We start from the raw sequence: 14,534 nt of genomic DNA, 5'->3' as shown, positions 1-14,534 counted from the left end.
GACAACTTGATAAGGGTTTGTCTCTGGACACCTTTCACAAACTGTTCTCCATTATTTTTCTCTCTTCAAAAGCCCTTAGGCAACTGGCCATTTGCACTGGATTCCCACTTAGCCCTCTTCTGACTAGAGCAGTACTCCAAGCTATGTGCGCAACCTACCCTCTTCCCCGTTTTTGCCCATTTTCACTCAGATAAATCTCCCATAACCCAGGAAACTGTCAACTAAAATTTAATACCATGATGAATGCCATGTCACCCACTAAGGGGCAAAACAGTGTTTTCTGTTATTTTATAGGACTTAAAGATCTAAAGTTTTAGCCAAAGGGAATAAATGGTGAAATTTCAAGTGTCCCAGCCCACTATAGCATGAGGAATCTTTTGACAAGGACATTTTTGGAATTCACTTTCCCCTACTCTCCACTCAAAACACATATATAATTATTCACAAGTTCCTCTATCTTCTCTATAGGGGTCCTTCCTGATATATATTGCTATAATGGCATGATTTTATATTGAATTTTTGTTTATATGTGTGTTCATCCCTGCACAGAATAAGCTTCTTAAGGGCAAAGACAAAAATAAACCCTTAATTAGTCTTTTGCCCAGTACTTTGCACGATGACCAATACATTGAAAACACAAAATAAGAGTTTAACATATAAAACTAAGTCTTACTGATTTTCAACAAACCACAGAATGTTAAATGGATCACTAATCATACTTATGATCAGAATTCATTCACTTATTTGTATTAATTATATCAAACTAGGCTATACTAACAAATAAACCCAAACATGTAAAGGTTCAGTAAAAGAGAAGTTTATTTCTTGTTTGCTCAGTAAGATAAGGAGGTTCCAGGTTGGTAGATGGGGCTCTGCTTTATTCAATCTTCAATGACCTTGGCTCACTGCACTTCTGTCATCTACAGAATGTAGCTTCCAAGGTCACTCTGAGGTCATTGTCATAGAACTAGAAGAGAAGAGATCATGGGTAGAGGTTTTGGAGCGTTGGATCTGGAAGCGGTGCACATCACTTCTGTTTACATTCCATTAGCTACAACCCAATCAAAAGGTCACATCTAACTATAAGAAGACTGGGAAATGTAGTCTTGCTGTGTTCGCAGGAAGAGAATGAGTTTTGAAAAATAGCTAGCAGTCTCTGCCAGCATTGAATATTCAGTAAACATATATTCATCCTTAGGCTTTATAAATATGTACTAATAATCTATGCATCAAAAACCATGCATATATATTGAAAAGGTACTACATAAAGATGATCAGATTCACAGAGGTGAAATATAATCCAACAATCACACAAATCAATGCATGATTACATATTCAGATATTTCTTTTTTTTTAAGATGTGGGGTACAATTCAGGATTAAGTATACAAATTGTCATTGTACAGGTAAAATTTGGGCCTCACTTTGGTCCCCACTTCACCTGGTTTAAGATCAGGTACCCCTACTGATGAAGCATGCCCCCCCCTTCCCTGAAGTATCCCACTACTGCCAATTCCTTTCTTACAGTATTATAATTGTTCAGGATCCACTTATGAGTGAGAACATATGGCACTCAGTTCTTTGTTTTTTGTGATAGATCACTAAGTATTAAGACTCTAAGTTCATCCAAGGTACTGCAAAGTTCATAATTTTATCCTTCTATATGGCTACATAATTCCATTGTGTATATGTACTACATTTTTTTATCCAGTCCACTTTCATTGGGCAGCACAGTTGGTTCAATGTTTTTGCTATTGTGAATAATGCTGCAGTAAACAGGCATTTCAGGTATCTTTTCCATACAGTGATTTGGGTTCTTCCAGGTATATTCCCAGAGTAGGGTTTGCCAGGTCAGATGGAAGGTCGATTTTTAGATCTTTTAGGAATCACTACACTGTTTTCCATAGAGGTTTCCCTAGTTTACAATCCCACCAACAGTGTAGACGTGTTCCCTTTCCTCTGCATCCTTTCCAGCATCTGTTGTTTTTGCTATTTATGATGGCCATCCTGACTGAAGTTAGATGGTGCCAACTGTATATCCGACAAAGGCCTAATATCTAGGATTAACAAGGAACTTAAATGTGCCGAAAAGAAAAAAGCAAACACCTCAATCACAAAGTGGGCAAAAGATATGAATAGACAATTCTCAAAAGAGGGCACACGAGCAGCCAATAGATACATGAAAAAATGCTCAACCTCACTAGTCATCAAAGAAATGCAAATTAAAACCACACTGAAATACTACCACATACTCAGATCTTTCAAAAGAAGAATTCAACTATAAGAAGGACCTGTTTAAGTCTGGTGAGGCAAGTAAGGTTTCTCCAAATAAATGAATTTTGAGGTGAGGTCTGAAAGACAAATATAACTAAGTAAAACAGAGGGTGGCGAGAGATCATAATGTGTCAAGCAAAAGAAACAGTTTATATGAAGGCTCTGAGAGTATAAGTGATATCACATGTTTCATTATATGAAGGTTTTCCCCTGGCTGTAGCACAGAGGGGGAAAATGGCATGAGATGAGGCTGAGGAATAAGCAGGAAATAGGACTTGAAGAATATTGAAACTGATGGTAAGGACTTGGGTCTTTATCCCAAGAGAGACAGAAGAACTACTTAAGGATTTTAAGATTTGTTATTTAAAAGTTGATTCTGTCAGCTGTATTCCAGGAATCCATTTCATGAGCCCAATTAAGAGACTGTTGGAATAATCCAGATGAGAGTGGGAAGGTGATAGGGATGGAAATAAGGGAACCTATTTGAGAGATTTTTAATTAATAAAAGTAGAACTCAAAAGAAGTCAATTGTCATGATAATGCCCAGTTTCCTGGACATTTAAGTAACTAGTTGGATGCTAGTACGATTCACTGAAATAGAGTGAACCAGATCATAAATTCAGTTTTTGGTATTTGAGTCTGAGATTTCCGTGAAATGTTCAATGACAAATAGGTAGTTGGTTATGAGTCTGGGGCTTAGATAACAATCTAGAGACTTAACCCTGAAAAGCACTTCTATATTGTAGCTAAAGCCACAAACTGGGGTAAGATTAGTTTATAAAGAAAAGAAGTGAGCTAAAACTAAACCTTGAGAAAGAAGACCAGGATGTGTGGCCAGAGAGGCAGAAAAATTGAAATCAGGAAAGTATTGTATTACAAAATGCAAGGAAGAAAAACAAGTCAAAAATAATTCTGCTGACAGTTCATGGAAATGAGACCTGAACAACATTTACGGCTCAATAATATGGATGTCATTTGAAACCTTAGTAGCAGTCATTTCAAGAAAATGATGGAAGGAGAAATCAGTGGAACATGAAGCAATAAGAACAGGGATTGTAGTCAATTCCTTTAAGAAATTTGGCTTACGAGGGAGCAGAAAGACATGGCACAATATAGAGAAGAGAATAGTTGAAATAGGATTTTTATTATAATAATAACAAACTCTCATATAATACATTGTATGGACCAGGAACTCTTCTAACTCCTTGATACGTACTCACTCATATAATTCTACCAACTCCATAACTATTCCCCCATTTTAGTAATGGGGAAAGTGAGGCACAAAAGGGAAAACAACTTGATAGCTAATAAGTGGCAGACCTGGGAATTGAACCTGAGTAGCCTCACTTCAGTGTCTATATTGTAACACAATTGCTAAGGACTCTTCTCAGTCCTTAGCAATTTTAACGTTGAAGACAAGAGTCCAGATTTTATTTCATCTTTTGTCAGTAATAAAATATTTGACATGTACTCCCAATATATCCGCTTAGCTATAAATTATATACAGATTATATATCAACATATGATGTTTTATAAAACATAAATGAAGCACAATTTAAAAAGTTAAAACATGGGATAAAAGTAAATATAAGTAGAAAGCCTAATATTGTCTTCTCCTACTTCAGTGGATTATTTTGTTAAGTCAACATTGAAGACAGAAGAGGGGAAGAGAATTGTGTTCAAGAGGAAGAAAGAATTGAGTGTATTTACTGGCTATGTGCCAAATTACCACAAACTTAGTAGTTTAAAACACCCATTTATTAGCTCATGAAAATATATGATTTCCCAGCTGGAAGAATCTTCAGAGTCATATCATACAGGCCTGTTTTACCACGATAAGGAAAGTGAGGTGCAGATGACCAAGTAGTTGACGATCCCATTTCACTTCCTTCAAATCCCTCTCATAGTGACCTTTCCTAACCTTCCTGTTTCAAATTAGTCTCCCCACCTGCCTGCCTGCTTTAGATGTTTCTATAGTACATACCACCACCAAGCATGCTTTTTACTTTACTAAGTTTATTTTTTTCATTGATCGCATGTTTCACTGACCCCTGTGCCCCAGTGCCTAGAACAGTGCCTACCACATAGGAAGTACCCAATATCTGTTGAACAAATGAATAGGGAAACAATGCCCATTGTAGTTAGGGATTCTTGCCATTCCTCTATACTGCACTTTACTGTTACTGACTGTTAATAGTGATTTCTATTTTCAATGTTCTCTATCCTTGTTTTGATCACATCAGAATATCCTCATTTCTGTTATTAATTCTAATAGGACCACAAGTGTATCCCTTAATCAAAATATAAATTAAAGCTATCATGAAGTAATTTTGAAGCTCAAAATCATAAAGTGAAAGCCCATTGCTAATTAAATTACATGAACTTTACACTCATAGAAGAGTAACTTGGTATAAGCAGTTAATGGGCTAAAGGACTTTGTTCATGCAGTTCTGTGTCTAGAACATTCTAGCCCTCTTGTGCGTGGGGTTTGTCCTGACTCTTCCTGCTGGACTTTCTCAGAGAGCCCAGGTGATGGCTCTTCCGGGACACTTACAAGTCACCTACCCTCCTTCCCTTACCACACACATGCTAACTCTGGTTAAAAGGAGAAAGCAAGAAAGCTTGTCTTAAAGCTCGATTTGCATGACAAGCATATTGTTTTTACAGAGAATGTGCTTTTGGGATGGCTTGGAGAAATTGATAATGATGACTGGGGTAATAAGTTTCCAGTTAAAATCTCCCTCCCCTTAGTTCTGTTACTGGTCTCTGGAAAGTTTCGATTTTTCACCTCCCATAGCATTTGTCCTGCCTTTGTGGTGCAGTCAACACATTATATTGTCACTTCACCTCGGTATCCTTGGTCTAGACCATAGCCTGGAAGAATCTATGGTGAAACTCAATAATTGCTTTTACTAAGAACTGAATAAATAATTGAATGAATATAAATGTAATGGATTGTATAGTATACCCACACAAAAATATTCAAAGTTATAACATGTCTCATTCACCTGAACAATTTACTGCATTTGTACACTGGACCAGATTCAGTCTTTCTAGCCTGGGTACATTACACAGCAACATGTCATGCTGTGACCATCTGGTCCATTAGATGTAAATACCGATTTGGCAGATAATTCAACGGTATGAGATTAGTTGTGGGAATAAGATGAAGTTGAAAAATTCCACCACCCAAAGAATATGTTTAAAACCACTCGTTCTCTTATTAAAATTAAAAACTTAACATTGTTCTACTTATGTGAAGAACATCTTAGTATTTTACAAACAGAGAATATGCAAATGCTCTTTATTTGAGAGATTACTGGACCTCCAATTGTTTGTCACCTTTAAATAGACTCCCAACCTCAGAGAAAAACCATCTACTCATCAGAGAAACTAGTGCCACTTTAAAGCAGAGAACAATCTTACAATTAACATAAATAGACTATGTCCTTTTAAAATGTCATAGCATTGTCAATTTCAGGTACTTTTTTAAAACTCATTCAAAAGTACAGTGTTTCTATCAAATGTATGAACTTAGCCCCATTTGCAAAGGTCACCAAAGTGACCTCTCTCTTTTACCCATAAAACGATGGATAGTGCCACAGCATCCATCAAATACTTATTCATCTTAAATCAAGCTTTTTATTTATCCATTGGAGATGACCTCTGTTCTAATTATCTACAATGCTTTTCAAAAAGGAAAGGTATTTCTGGAGTTGTCTATTAAATCATTAATTTGTGTCTACTCCATTCAGTGGCTGCATTTTTCTAAAAAATAATAAAATTATCAAGCTGCTCAGAACAAAGGTGCTTTTTGATTGTCAGCTCCATATTCTGAAAGAGCAGGCTAATTTCTCTGAATCTCACAGCTGGAACTTTCTAACACTAACTGGCAGTTTCCACCTAGTGATCAAGGCAATTGACTAAAATAAATTATACATAAAGCTAAAATTCCTAATAGTAATAAGGCCCCTTCGTGAGATAATCACACCAGCAAAAGCAATCGTCTGTTGGCTACAGCACTACAGGGTCTTGAAATTATCTTATAAAAACTACACCTTCCAGAAATGTTTCACTTCTAGTTTCATGACAGGGCTAATATGGCAGTGTCCAGAGTGCTAAACACAAAGGAAGAGTTCTAAAAATCTTCTTAGTTGACGTGTTGATCAAACTGAAGACATTGTTGAAAGAGCACTAGCATCGGTGCTGTTTACAAAGCAAAAGATTGGTGAGGTTGTCGTTTCCATACAGTTGACCAACAATTGTTTAGAAGCCCTTACTGTGTGACCTGAGATAAGCATAGAAAATAGTATGAAGTATTTTCTATGCTTATCCAGTTCCTCTGGAGTATAAGGTGAGTTGCACTTACATATATGAAATCAATAGGGAAAAAATATTTTCTAGGCACCATTCTACTGGCTATCAAGCAATTGCTAGAAGAATTCACGTAAGAGGATAGTAAGAGGTGCTTTTTATGGAACGTGGTCTAGAACTCAATGGTTAGGAGTAATGTGATCAGGCAGAAGGGAATAAAGTTGTTGCAGATGAATTTCCCAACAAAACAAATGTCTGGGGATGGGAAGGAATATTGCTCATAGAAAAATAGTGATTGTTGTGGCAAATCCTCCAATCTTTATACCATCTTTATGACCATTTATTGTCTTGACTGTCAAGAGTGCTGAGGCTGACAGCTCATAACTGAGTTCCTTCTCAGCATCACCCAAGGCTAAAGAGACTCTGACCCAAGATGCAAGGGCAGCCTATATCCAATGTTTGGGAGATTCAAGATGGTAAGATCTCATCCCTATTGCCCCATATCTCGGAAAAATTATCCAAGCTTTGGAGTTCTCTGTAGGATCTTTTGAGGCCTTTGATGTGACTGCATCACAGCCCAACTTGTCTGCCTTTGCAATCCTGCTTCCCTCACTCCCCCAGAGGTGCTGATCTAAAGGATACATCTAAATAAATCTCCTGCTTACAAACATTTTTCTGAGTCTGCTTCCCAAGAGAATCTGACTTTTGACAAAATAGGATACTGAGAAGATCAACCTGACTGCATTCAATTGTAGGAAATCTACATTTATTTATTCAACAGGCATAGGCACTATTCTAATGCTGGAACACAGCAATGAGAAAAACAAGTCTCTTTTCTCATGGATCTGATGTTCTGTTGAGGAAAATATAAACAAACATAACAGAATGTCAAGTGATGACAGGTGCTAAGACAAAATGAAGCAGGCCAAGAGGAGAGGTAGTAAACGAAGGGGACCCCCCCAAAAAATGGAATTTACTTTTTCAAATTATGTATTTATTCTTACATGTTTAAACTTCAATCATTTTCAAAGTACTCTTTGTTTGATGCAATATACCTATTGAGACAATTTTCCACAGCTCAAAACAGTTTTTGATCTCATCAATTTTGATGCCTTTTAGTGCTCCTGCCATATTTTGTTTTACCTCTTCCACACCAGCAGAACATTCCCTTTTGAGAACTTTTTTCAACCAAGGAAGCAAAAAAAAAAAGTTGCTCAGAGAGAGGTCAGGTAAATAAGGAAGGTAGGGCATGAGGATCATGCATTTTTTGTCAAAAACTGCTGAACCCTCAGCACGGTATGTAGGCAGGTACACTTGTCAATCACCCATCATGAAATGGGCAAACATGATGAAAGAATCTCCAAAAAAAAAAAAAAATCACTGAAGCCAAACAGCCTCTCACAGCAACCCTGTGGTACACTTATGCTGATGGGTACCTAGAATACTTAGCTAGTGGGAGAAACCTGTACTACAAGGGACTGACCCTCCAAAAGATAATTCTGGGATTTTTAGGGTCCCCTTCATGTGTGTTTAGGAGTGCATTGGACTACTTTAGATGGAGTAGTCATAGAAAAAATTCCCGAAAGAGGTGACATAGGAGCAGAAAGTTGAATAAACTAATGAAACAGTTCATACTGGTATCTGGAAGAAGAATGTTGCAGACAGAAGGAGTAGCAATCCAAAGACCCTGTGACAGAAGTGTGTTTGATATGTTTGGAGAAGAGAAAGTGAGACCAGGAGAATAGTGGTAGGAAATTGAAGGTTCAGATCATGTAATGCCTTTTAGCATAAGGAATATATGATATTCTAAGTGAAATAGGAAGATATTGAAATGCTTTGAGTCCCATGATCAGCATTCCATTTTGAATGGATCACTCTGCCTTTTATGTAAGACAGAGACTCTAGTCAAAGGGGCCAAAGTCAATGCAGAGAGGTTATTAGGAGGCAGCTGCAGAAGTCTAGGCCAAGAATGATGATGACATGGACTTAAGGTTACCACTGGCCATGGTTTGCCTGGGACTAAGAGATTTAATAGAATGCAGGATTTTCAGGGTTCAAACCAGGAAAGTCTGGAGCAAATCAGGATGTTTGGGCACCCTACTTGGACTAAAGTGATGGCTCTATAAGTGGGGAAATATGGTCAGACTCAAAATATATTCTCAAGCTTGAGGAAACAGTAAAGTAAAAGTGGGCAGTTAAAGCAGAGGCAAAGATAGAGCTTCTTGGAACACAGGAAGAAGGTTCTGGACCTTTCAAACATTAGCTTGGTGTTACTATGGTGCCCAAATTGGACATTGAAAAGATGATAACTAAAGTCTTTCATCAGACTGTTTCAAAAAATATGCCAGAAGTGGTTAGGGCGTGAGCTCAAAGACTGTGAAAATGGAGATGAAGGTGATAGAAGTGGTGATGATGTTAGGGGTGGGGGTCATGGTGGAGGCTGGTGAAGGTGATGGCAGGGGTGGTAACCGTGGCAAATATCATATGGAAATGGAGGTCATATTGAGGTGGATGTGATTAAGACAGAAATTATGTTGAAGATGGTGAAAGAAAAAAACATGAAAGGAAAAATTCAACCTGAGAGACATTTACCAAAAATGTAATGGCAAGACTTGTGGGCTAAATGAATAAAGAAAAACAAAAAGAAGGAAATCGGCCACAGGTTATCAATGAGCTAATGACCCTGACAGAAAGGAATGTTGGAAAGCAGAATAGTCGAGGGAGGGGTTGGTGTTGAACCTCAATTTAGTTAGAGACATAATTAATTTAAAGTGAGAGTGAAATATCCAAGTGGATGGTCCGTTAGAAAATGTGTTTCTATCCTTTCAGATGGCAAGTTAATCTAATGGTAAAAACAAAACAAAACAAAACAAAATCTCACGATTTGGAGTCAAAAGAGCTTGCTTCAGTTCCTCGCTGATATACCCATGTAACCTTTTATAACCTGAATTTTATAATCTTTATTTATAAAATGAACATAATAATACCTACTTCATGGGGCTGTTGTGAAGAGAACTAGACAGAACTGTCAAGGAGAAGTAAGGATCTGAGATGTAGATTTTGGTATCTTATTTTTTCATTATAAATGTTTCAAGAACCCCTATGTTCCTCATCACCATAGCCTCACCAAAGAAAACTTTAAAAATTTAGAAAATCTTGGTTTCCAGAACTTTAGCGTGATAAATAAAATCCTCAAATTAAATGTTTATAAATTTCTCCCAACCATCTTTCTTCAAAATTAGCATGTCAAAACTATGAAATAAAATTGTTCACATAAAACTATCAGGTCATTCCCAGTCTTCTATGTGGATAGACAAGAAATATAGTGAGAGTGAAAGCTTTCTATGCTAGAACAAGATTCTAGGGACAGAAGTGAGTCTCCTTCTAATCACAGAAGTTCAGTGAAAGGCTTAACCAAGGAAAATATTTGTTTTCAACAATTCATACTCATCCATTGCAAGTAACTGGATATTTCTCCTACTTGAGGCATGGTTTTTCAAGCTCAACAAACACTCTTTTCTGAAGCTAAATATTATGTAAAATCTTTTAAATTCCCTATCTATCATAAGATTGAGGAATAAAAAGATACCAAAAGAAAAATAAATTGTGACATTACTTTGTTTAAAACAATTGTGATGGTCCTAAATTAATCATGGAATTAGATTACAGCCCATAAAGGGAGGTGTTTTTTAAGAGAGAAAAGTCATGTCTGAAATGCCTAATTAAAGCAGTTAGAGTAACCTGATCCTGCAACACAGCAAGTTCCCCAAGGAGACTATTGTGGAGAATAGACAGAATCCTACCAAAAAGAGCCCTCCTCCTAATGAGCATTTTGAGTAGCAATTTTGTTCATTTGCATTTCTCTTGTCTCATAAAGTTCAAATGCATTTGTTCATATTTTATATTAATTTCCATGATATTGACTCCCATTCTTTATTATCAGAGACTATGAAGAATAATTTATTCCACTAGCCTCTCCTGACATGTAAATTAATTCCTAGGGGTGAATAGGCACATAAGGTGAATTTGGCACATTAGACATAACTCTCTATTATCCACACTAACAAAAAGGGGCTATGACCTAGATAGTTCAGAACAGAGGTATTTTCTAAAGTTTCCATTTATTTATGTTTTGAAAAAATGTGAAAAGTGATAACTTAGGAAAGGACCCTGTTTTCAAGGAGTTTACAGTCATGTGTGAGAATTAAGACATATACACAATAAGACAAAAACATAGAGATGCATAGTAAGAGGCTATGGGGACTCTAGAAAAAAAAGAATTTGGTCATTGTATAGTGGCTCATGTCTGTAATCCCAGCACTTTGGAGGCCAAAGTGGGAGGATTGCTTGAGCCCAGGAGTTCAAGACCAGCCTGAGCAATATTAGATCTCATCTCTACAAAAAATATATATATTTTTTAATTAGCCTGGCATGGTGGTGCACGTTTGTAGTCCCAGCTACTCAGGAGGCTGAGGGCGAAGGATCGCCTGAGACCAGGATGTCAAGGCTATGGTAAGCCATGATCATGCCATGGCACTCCAGTCTGGGCAACAGAATGAGACCTTGACTCAAAAAAAAAGAAGAAGGAGAGAGAGAGAGAGAAGAAAAAAGAAAGAAAGATAAGAATCAGAGCCATAAACACATATGGTGATGTTTTCAAGACAGGTATTACTTTAGCAGAGAGGGGTACCACTTCTCTTTCTCTCCCTCTCTCTCTGTCATACACACACACATTGAATAATTGCTTCTTACCTATAGATAAATCATACCCTTTCTTTTTTAAAAGATAGATATAATGTATACCCTCAAAAAAGAAATTACATTTCCATACATTATTAAATTACATCTAGACAGTTATTTTCACACTGGAGACTCTGCCTGATTTAACACAAATATCAAGCTATAGATAAGGACAAATGTGGTCATAATAAGAGCATAATTTGAGGGGTCCTTAGGATATGGGCTTCTGGACCTCATTCCTACATTAAAAGCTTATCTGCAGAAGTCTGACACAACCGTTGCCTTCTTTGGAATCAGAATTCACATTTTGTCAGAAGAAACACTAAGAAATAAACCCTGATTGCCATGTATCCAATTCCCTATGTCAGAAAGCAGTCTAGCCTCTAGTATCTGAGTAGGCTACAATAAATACACACACACACACACACACACACACACACACACACACACACATTCTCTCTCTCTCTCTCTCTCTCTCTCTCTCTCTCTCTCTCTCTCTCTCTCTCTCCCCCTCTCTCTCTCTCTCTCTCATGCTTATAAATATGAATGCAAACTCCAATCATGTTGAACAATGGCATGGTTCTTAATTAGTCATCCTAGAGAATAAGGCATTTAGGGTGGGAGAATTGATAGGAGCCCTTTCTGAAAAAGGCTCTATACCATCATCATTATATAAACCGTGGATCAGTTTTTCAAAAGTGCCTGAGTGAAGGATCATGAATATTTTGGGGGCTGAAAATATGGTGCCCATGAAATAACATCAGAGCTATGAGGTGGTTTATATTGTATTACTATGTGTTTCAATTTTCCAACCTGCTACTTAGATTTTTACAAATTTTAGGATAAGGAGAAAGAAAATTAGACCTCATCTGAAATAAGTAAAGCTAAAAAGACCACAATATAAATTCCTAAAGTAAAATAATGATCCAAAAGTTTTAAATTTTTAATTGACATCTCCTCCTCTTGAAGAATTTACAATGTATAAGGAAAAACTGTAGTCACTTTTATTTGAAAAGTTACTAATACATTCTTCTTGGTCTTCATAGCAAGAGAAATTGGGTGATATCTGCTTCTCTCTTCGCTACGTACCTACTGCTGGTAAACTGACTGTTGTCATTCTGGAGGCGAAGAACCTGAAGAAGATGGATGTGGGTGGTTTATCTGGTAAGCCTGTGGTGCTTATTGATTTTTTTTAAATGCTATTTCATCATGGATACCAAATGCATAGCACACATGCTGCGACTCCCTACTCCTTAATTGATCACAGTTCTCATTCCTACGGAGCCTGGAAGCAGTCTCAGAATTCATCCCAGCACAGTGCCCCAGGAAGCCACTCTCAGTTTATTGGAATTGGCATAAAAGATGAAATCTATTTTCCTTCTTTGTAGCCAAGGTATCAATTGTCTTTTCTTTGGCATTGAAAGCTGAAAATGTTTGCTTCTCTTCTGAAAGGCAATGACTATGACAGATTATAGTTTTGTTGAAGTTGTTTTTTTGTTTTGGTTTGGTCTTTTTTGGTCAGAATTCACGCATGATAGGAGGGGCTCAGTGACCCAGCCTATAATCCAAGCTCTTTGGGAGACTGAGGTAATTGGATTGCCTGAGCCCACGGGTTCGAGACCAGCTCGGGCAACTTGGCAAGACCTTGTCTCCAATAAATAAAAAATTAGCCAGGCATGGTAGCGTGCGCCTGTAGTTCCTGCTACTTGGAAGGCTGAGGCGGAAGGATTGCCGGAGCCCAGCAGGGATGGGGTGGCCGTGAGTGTGCCATTGCACTCCAGCCTGGTCGACAAAGTGAGACTCCAACTCAAATGAAAAAAGAAATTCACTCATGTTATAAAAAATAATGTTTTATCTGAGACTTATTTATTAGCTATTTGGTGACTTAACAGTTTTCACAATACCATTGTATTAAATATTCAGCATTTCAAATATATATAAATAATAAAATCTGTTTGAGATGGATCCCCAGAGTAACACATTTAATTCTACAGCTTGTATTGGGGCTGGGGGATTTTGGGGTTTGAAAGTTTTATACAACCCAACTTTAGTAAAATAGGGTGAAGAAAGTAGACCCTTGCTCAAAAAGCAAAGTCAATTCAAGGACTTGTCACTTCCACAGTTGAACATAATTTTTCTTCTCTGTACGATTAAATCAATTATATTTTTAATTTTCCGGCAAATCATTAAAGTGTGAGGGATTTTCTTGATAAGCCACAAGGTCATCCTAAGTCAACTACAGTTGTCATTGTTTGTGGCTGTGGAATTATAGCCAACATTACTGGTCATTTAATGCTTTCTCTAATAAAAAGGTCATGCTACTAGCAGCCTGGTGATTTTTATATTCCAAAGCATAAAAGCTAAAAAGTGCTAACGCTGAGGTTCCACTCACTGACCCACCAATTTGTCAACCAAATTCTCTTGGTACCTAAGTTTATTTTTCTTATAAATAAGTCACCTGAGGAAGCGGCACTAGTTCTTTCCTGTCACTAAAACCCTATTAAATAATGTGCTGCTTTTATTGCCTAACACAGAAAATTTCAAGCAATACACAGAGTTTTTTCTAAAAATACACTTAGTAATTTAACGTGACTATATGTGAAAGATATGCAAATAAGCGTTTACTCCCATATTACTACTTAATATTCTGAGGTCACTTCAGACACACTTGACCTTTCCCAGTCCTTTGGTTCAACAGCCAAGTACCATTACATGGTTTCTTTGTATCCTCTCTCCTAAAGTCCATTCCAAACTTTGATTCCAACAACCCCTGCTCTCCTATGTCTGTATTCCCCTGGTCTTCCTTCTGATTCATCCTGTGTCCTTCAACAAAGTTCCAGAACAGATATGCATCGAAGCCAATAAAGTTTCTAGGCCCTCATTTGTTCTGGTTTCTTCCAAGTTCCTAGAAATCAATTTCCATGGTCATAAAGAGATATTTCCACTGCCATTTGTTAATCCCAACTTGCTGTCTCTTTCCACTCTGACTTCTCCTCTATGATCCATCTCTTCTCATTCAGTGGCATCAGAGGCTGCAGGTATTCTCAGGACTCAGCTCAGCGAAGCTGGGTCTAGTAGGACGTATTTATGTAGCTAACAGTCATATCATGCATAATTGGGGTATTGCTAGCTATCCCAGCAAAGGAAGGGCAGCTAGGATGACTCCTCTCACCCATTGCACTAACTCAGCATTGTGACATGTACAGG

The 14,534-nt window shown here is 37.4% G+C and overlaps 1 protein-coding gene across 4 annotated transcripts in view; it reads left to right on the top strand.

Annotated features, from left to right (window-relative positions):
• SYT1 (synaptotagmin 1) overlaps window positions 1-14,534 on the top strand; it is a 588,991-nt gene that overhangs the window by 466,242 nt on the left and 108,215 nt on the right. For all 4 annotated transcript variants that reach the window (XM_021710395.1, XM_008053907.2, XM_008053906.2 and 1 more), the window contains one exon: window positions 12,374-12,491. In XM_021710395.1, coding sequence (XP_021566070.1) covers window positions 12,374-12,491 — 118 coding nt within the window. The remainder of the gene's footprint in view (window positions 1-12,373; window positions 12,492-14,534) is intronic.

This window comes from Carlito syrichta, unplaced genomic scaffold, assembly GCF_000164805.1.
Source record: "Carlito syrichta isolate Samal-C Ts95f unplaced genomic scaffold, Tarsius_syrichta-2.0.1 Scaffold288851, whole genome shotgun sequence".
NCBI classification, from domain to species: Eukaryota; Metazoa; Chordata; class Mammalia; order Primates; family Tarsiidae; genus Carlito; species Carlito syrichta.
This window is presented reverse-complemented; position numbering and strand designations above follow the sequence as displayed.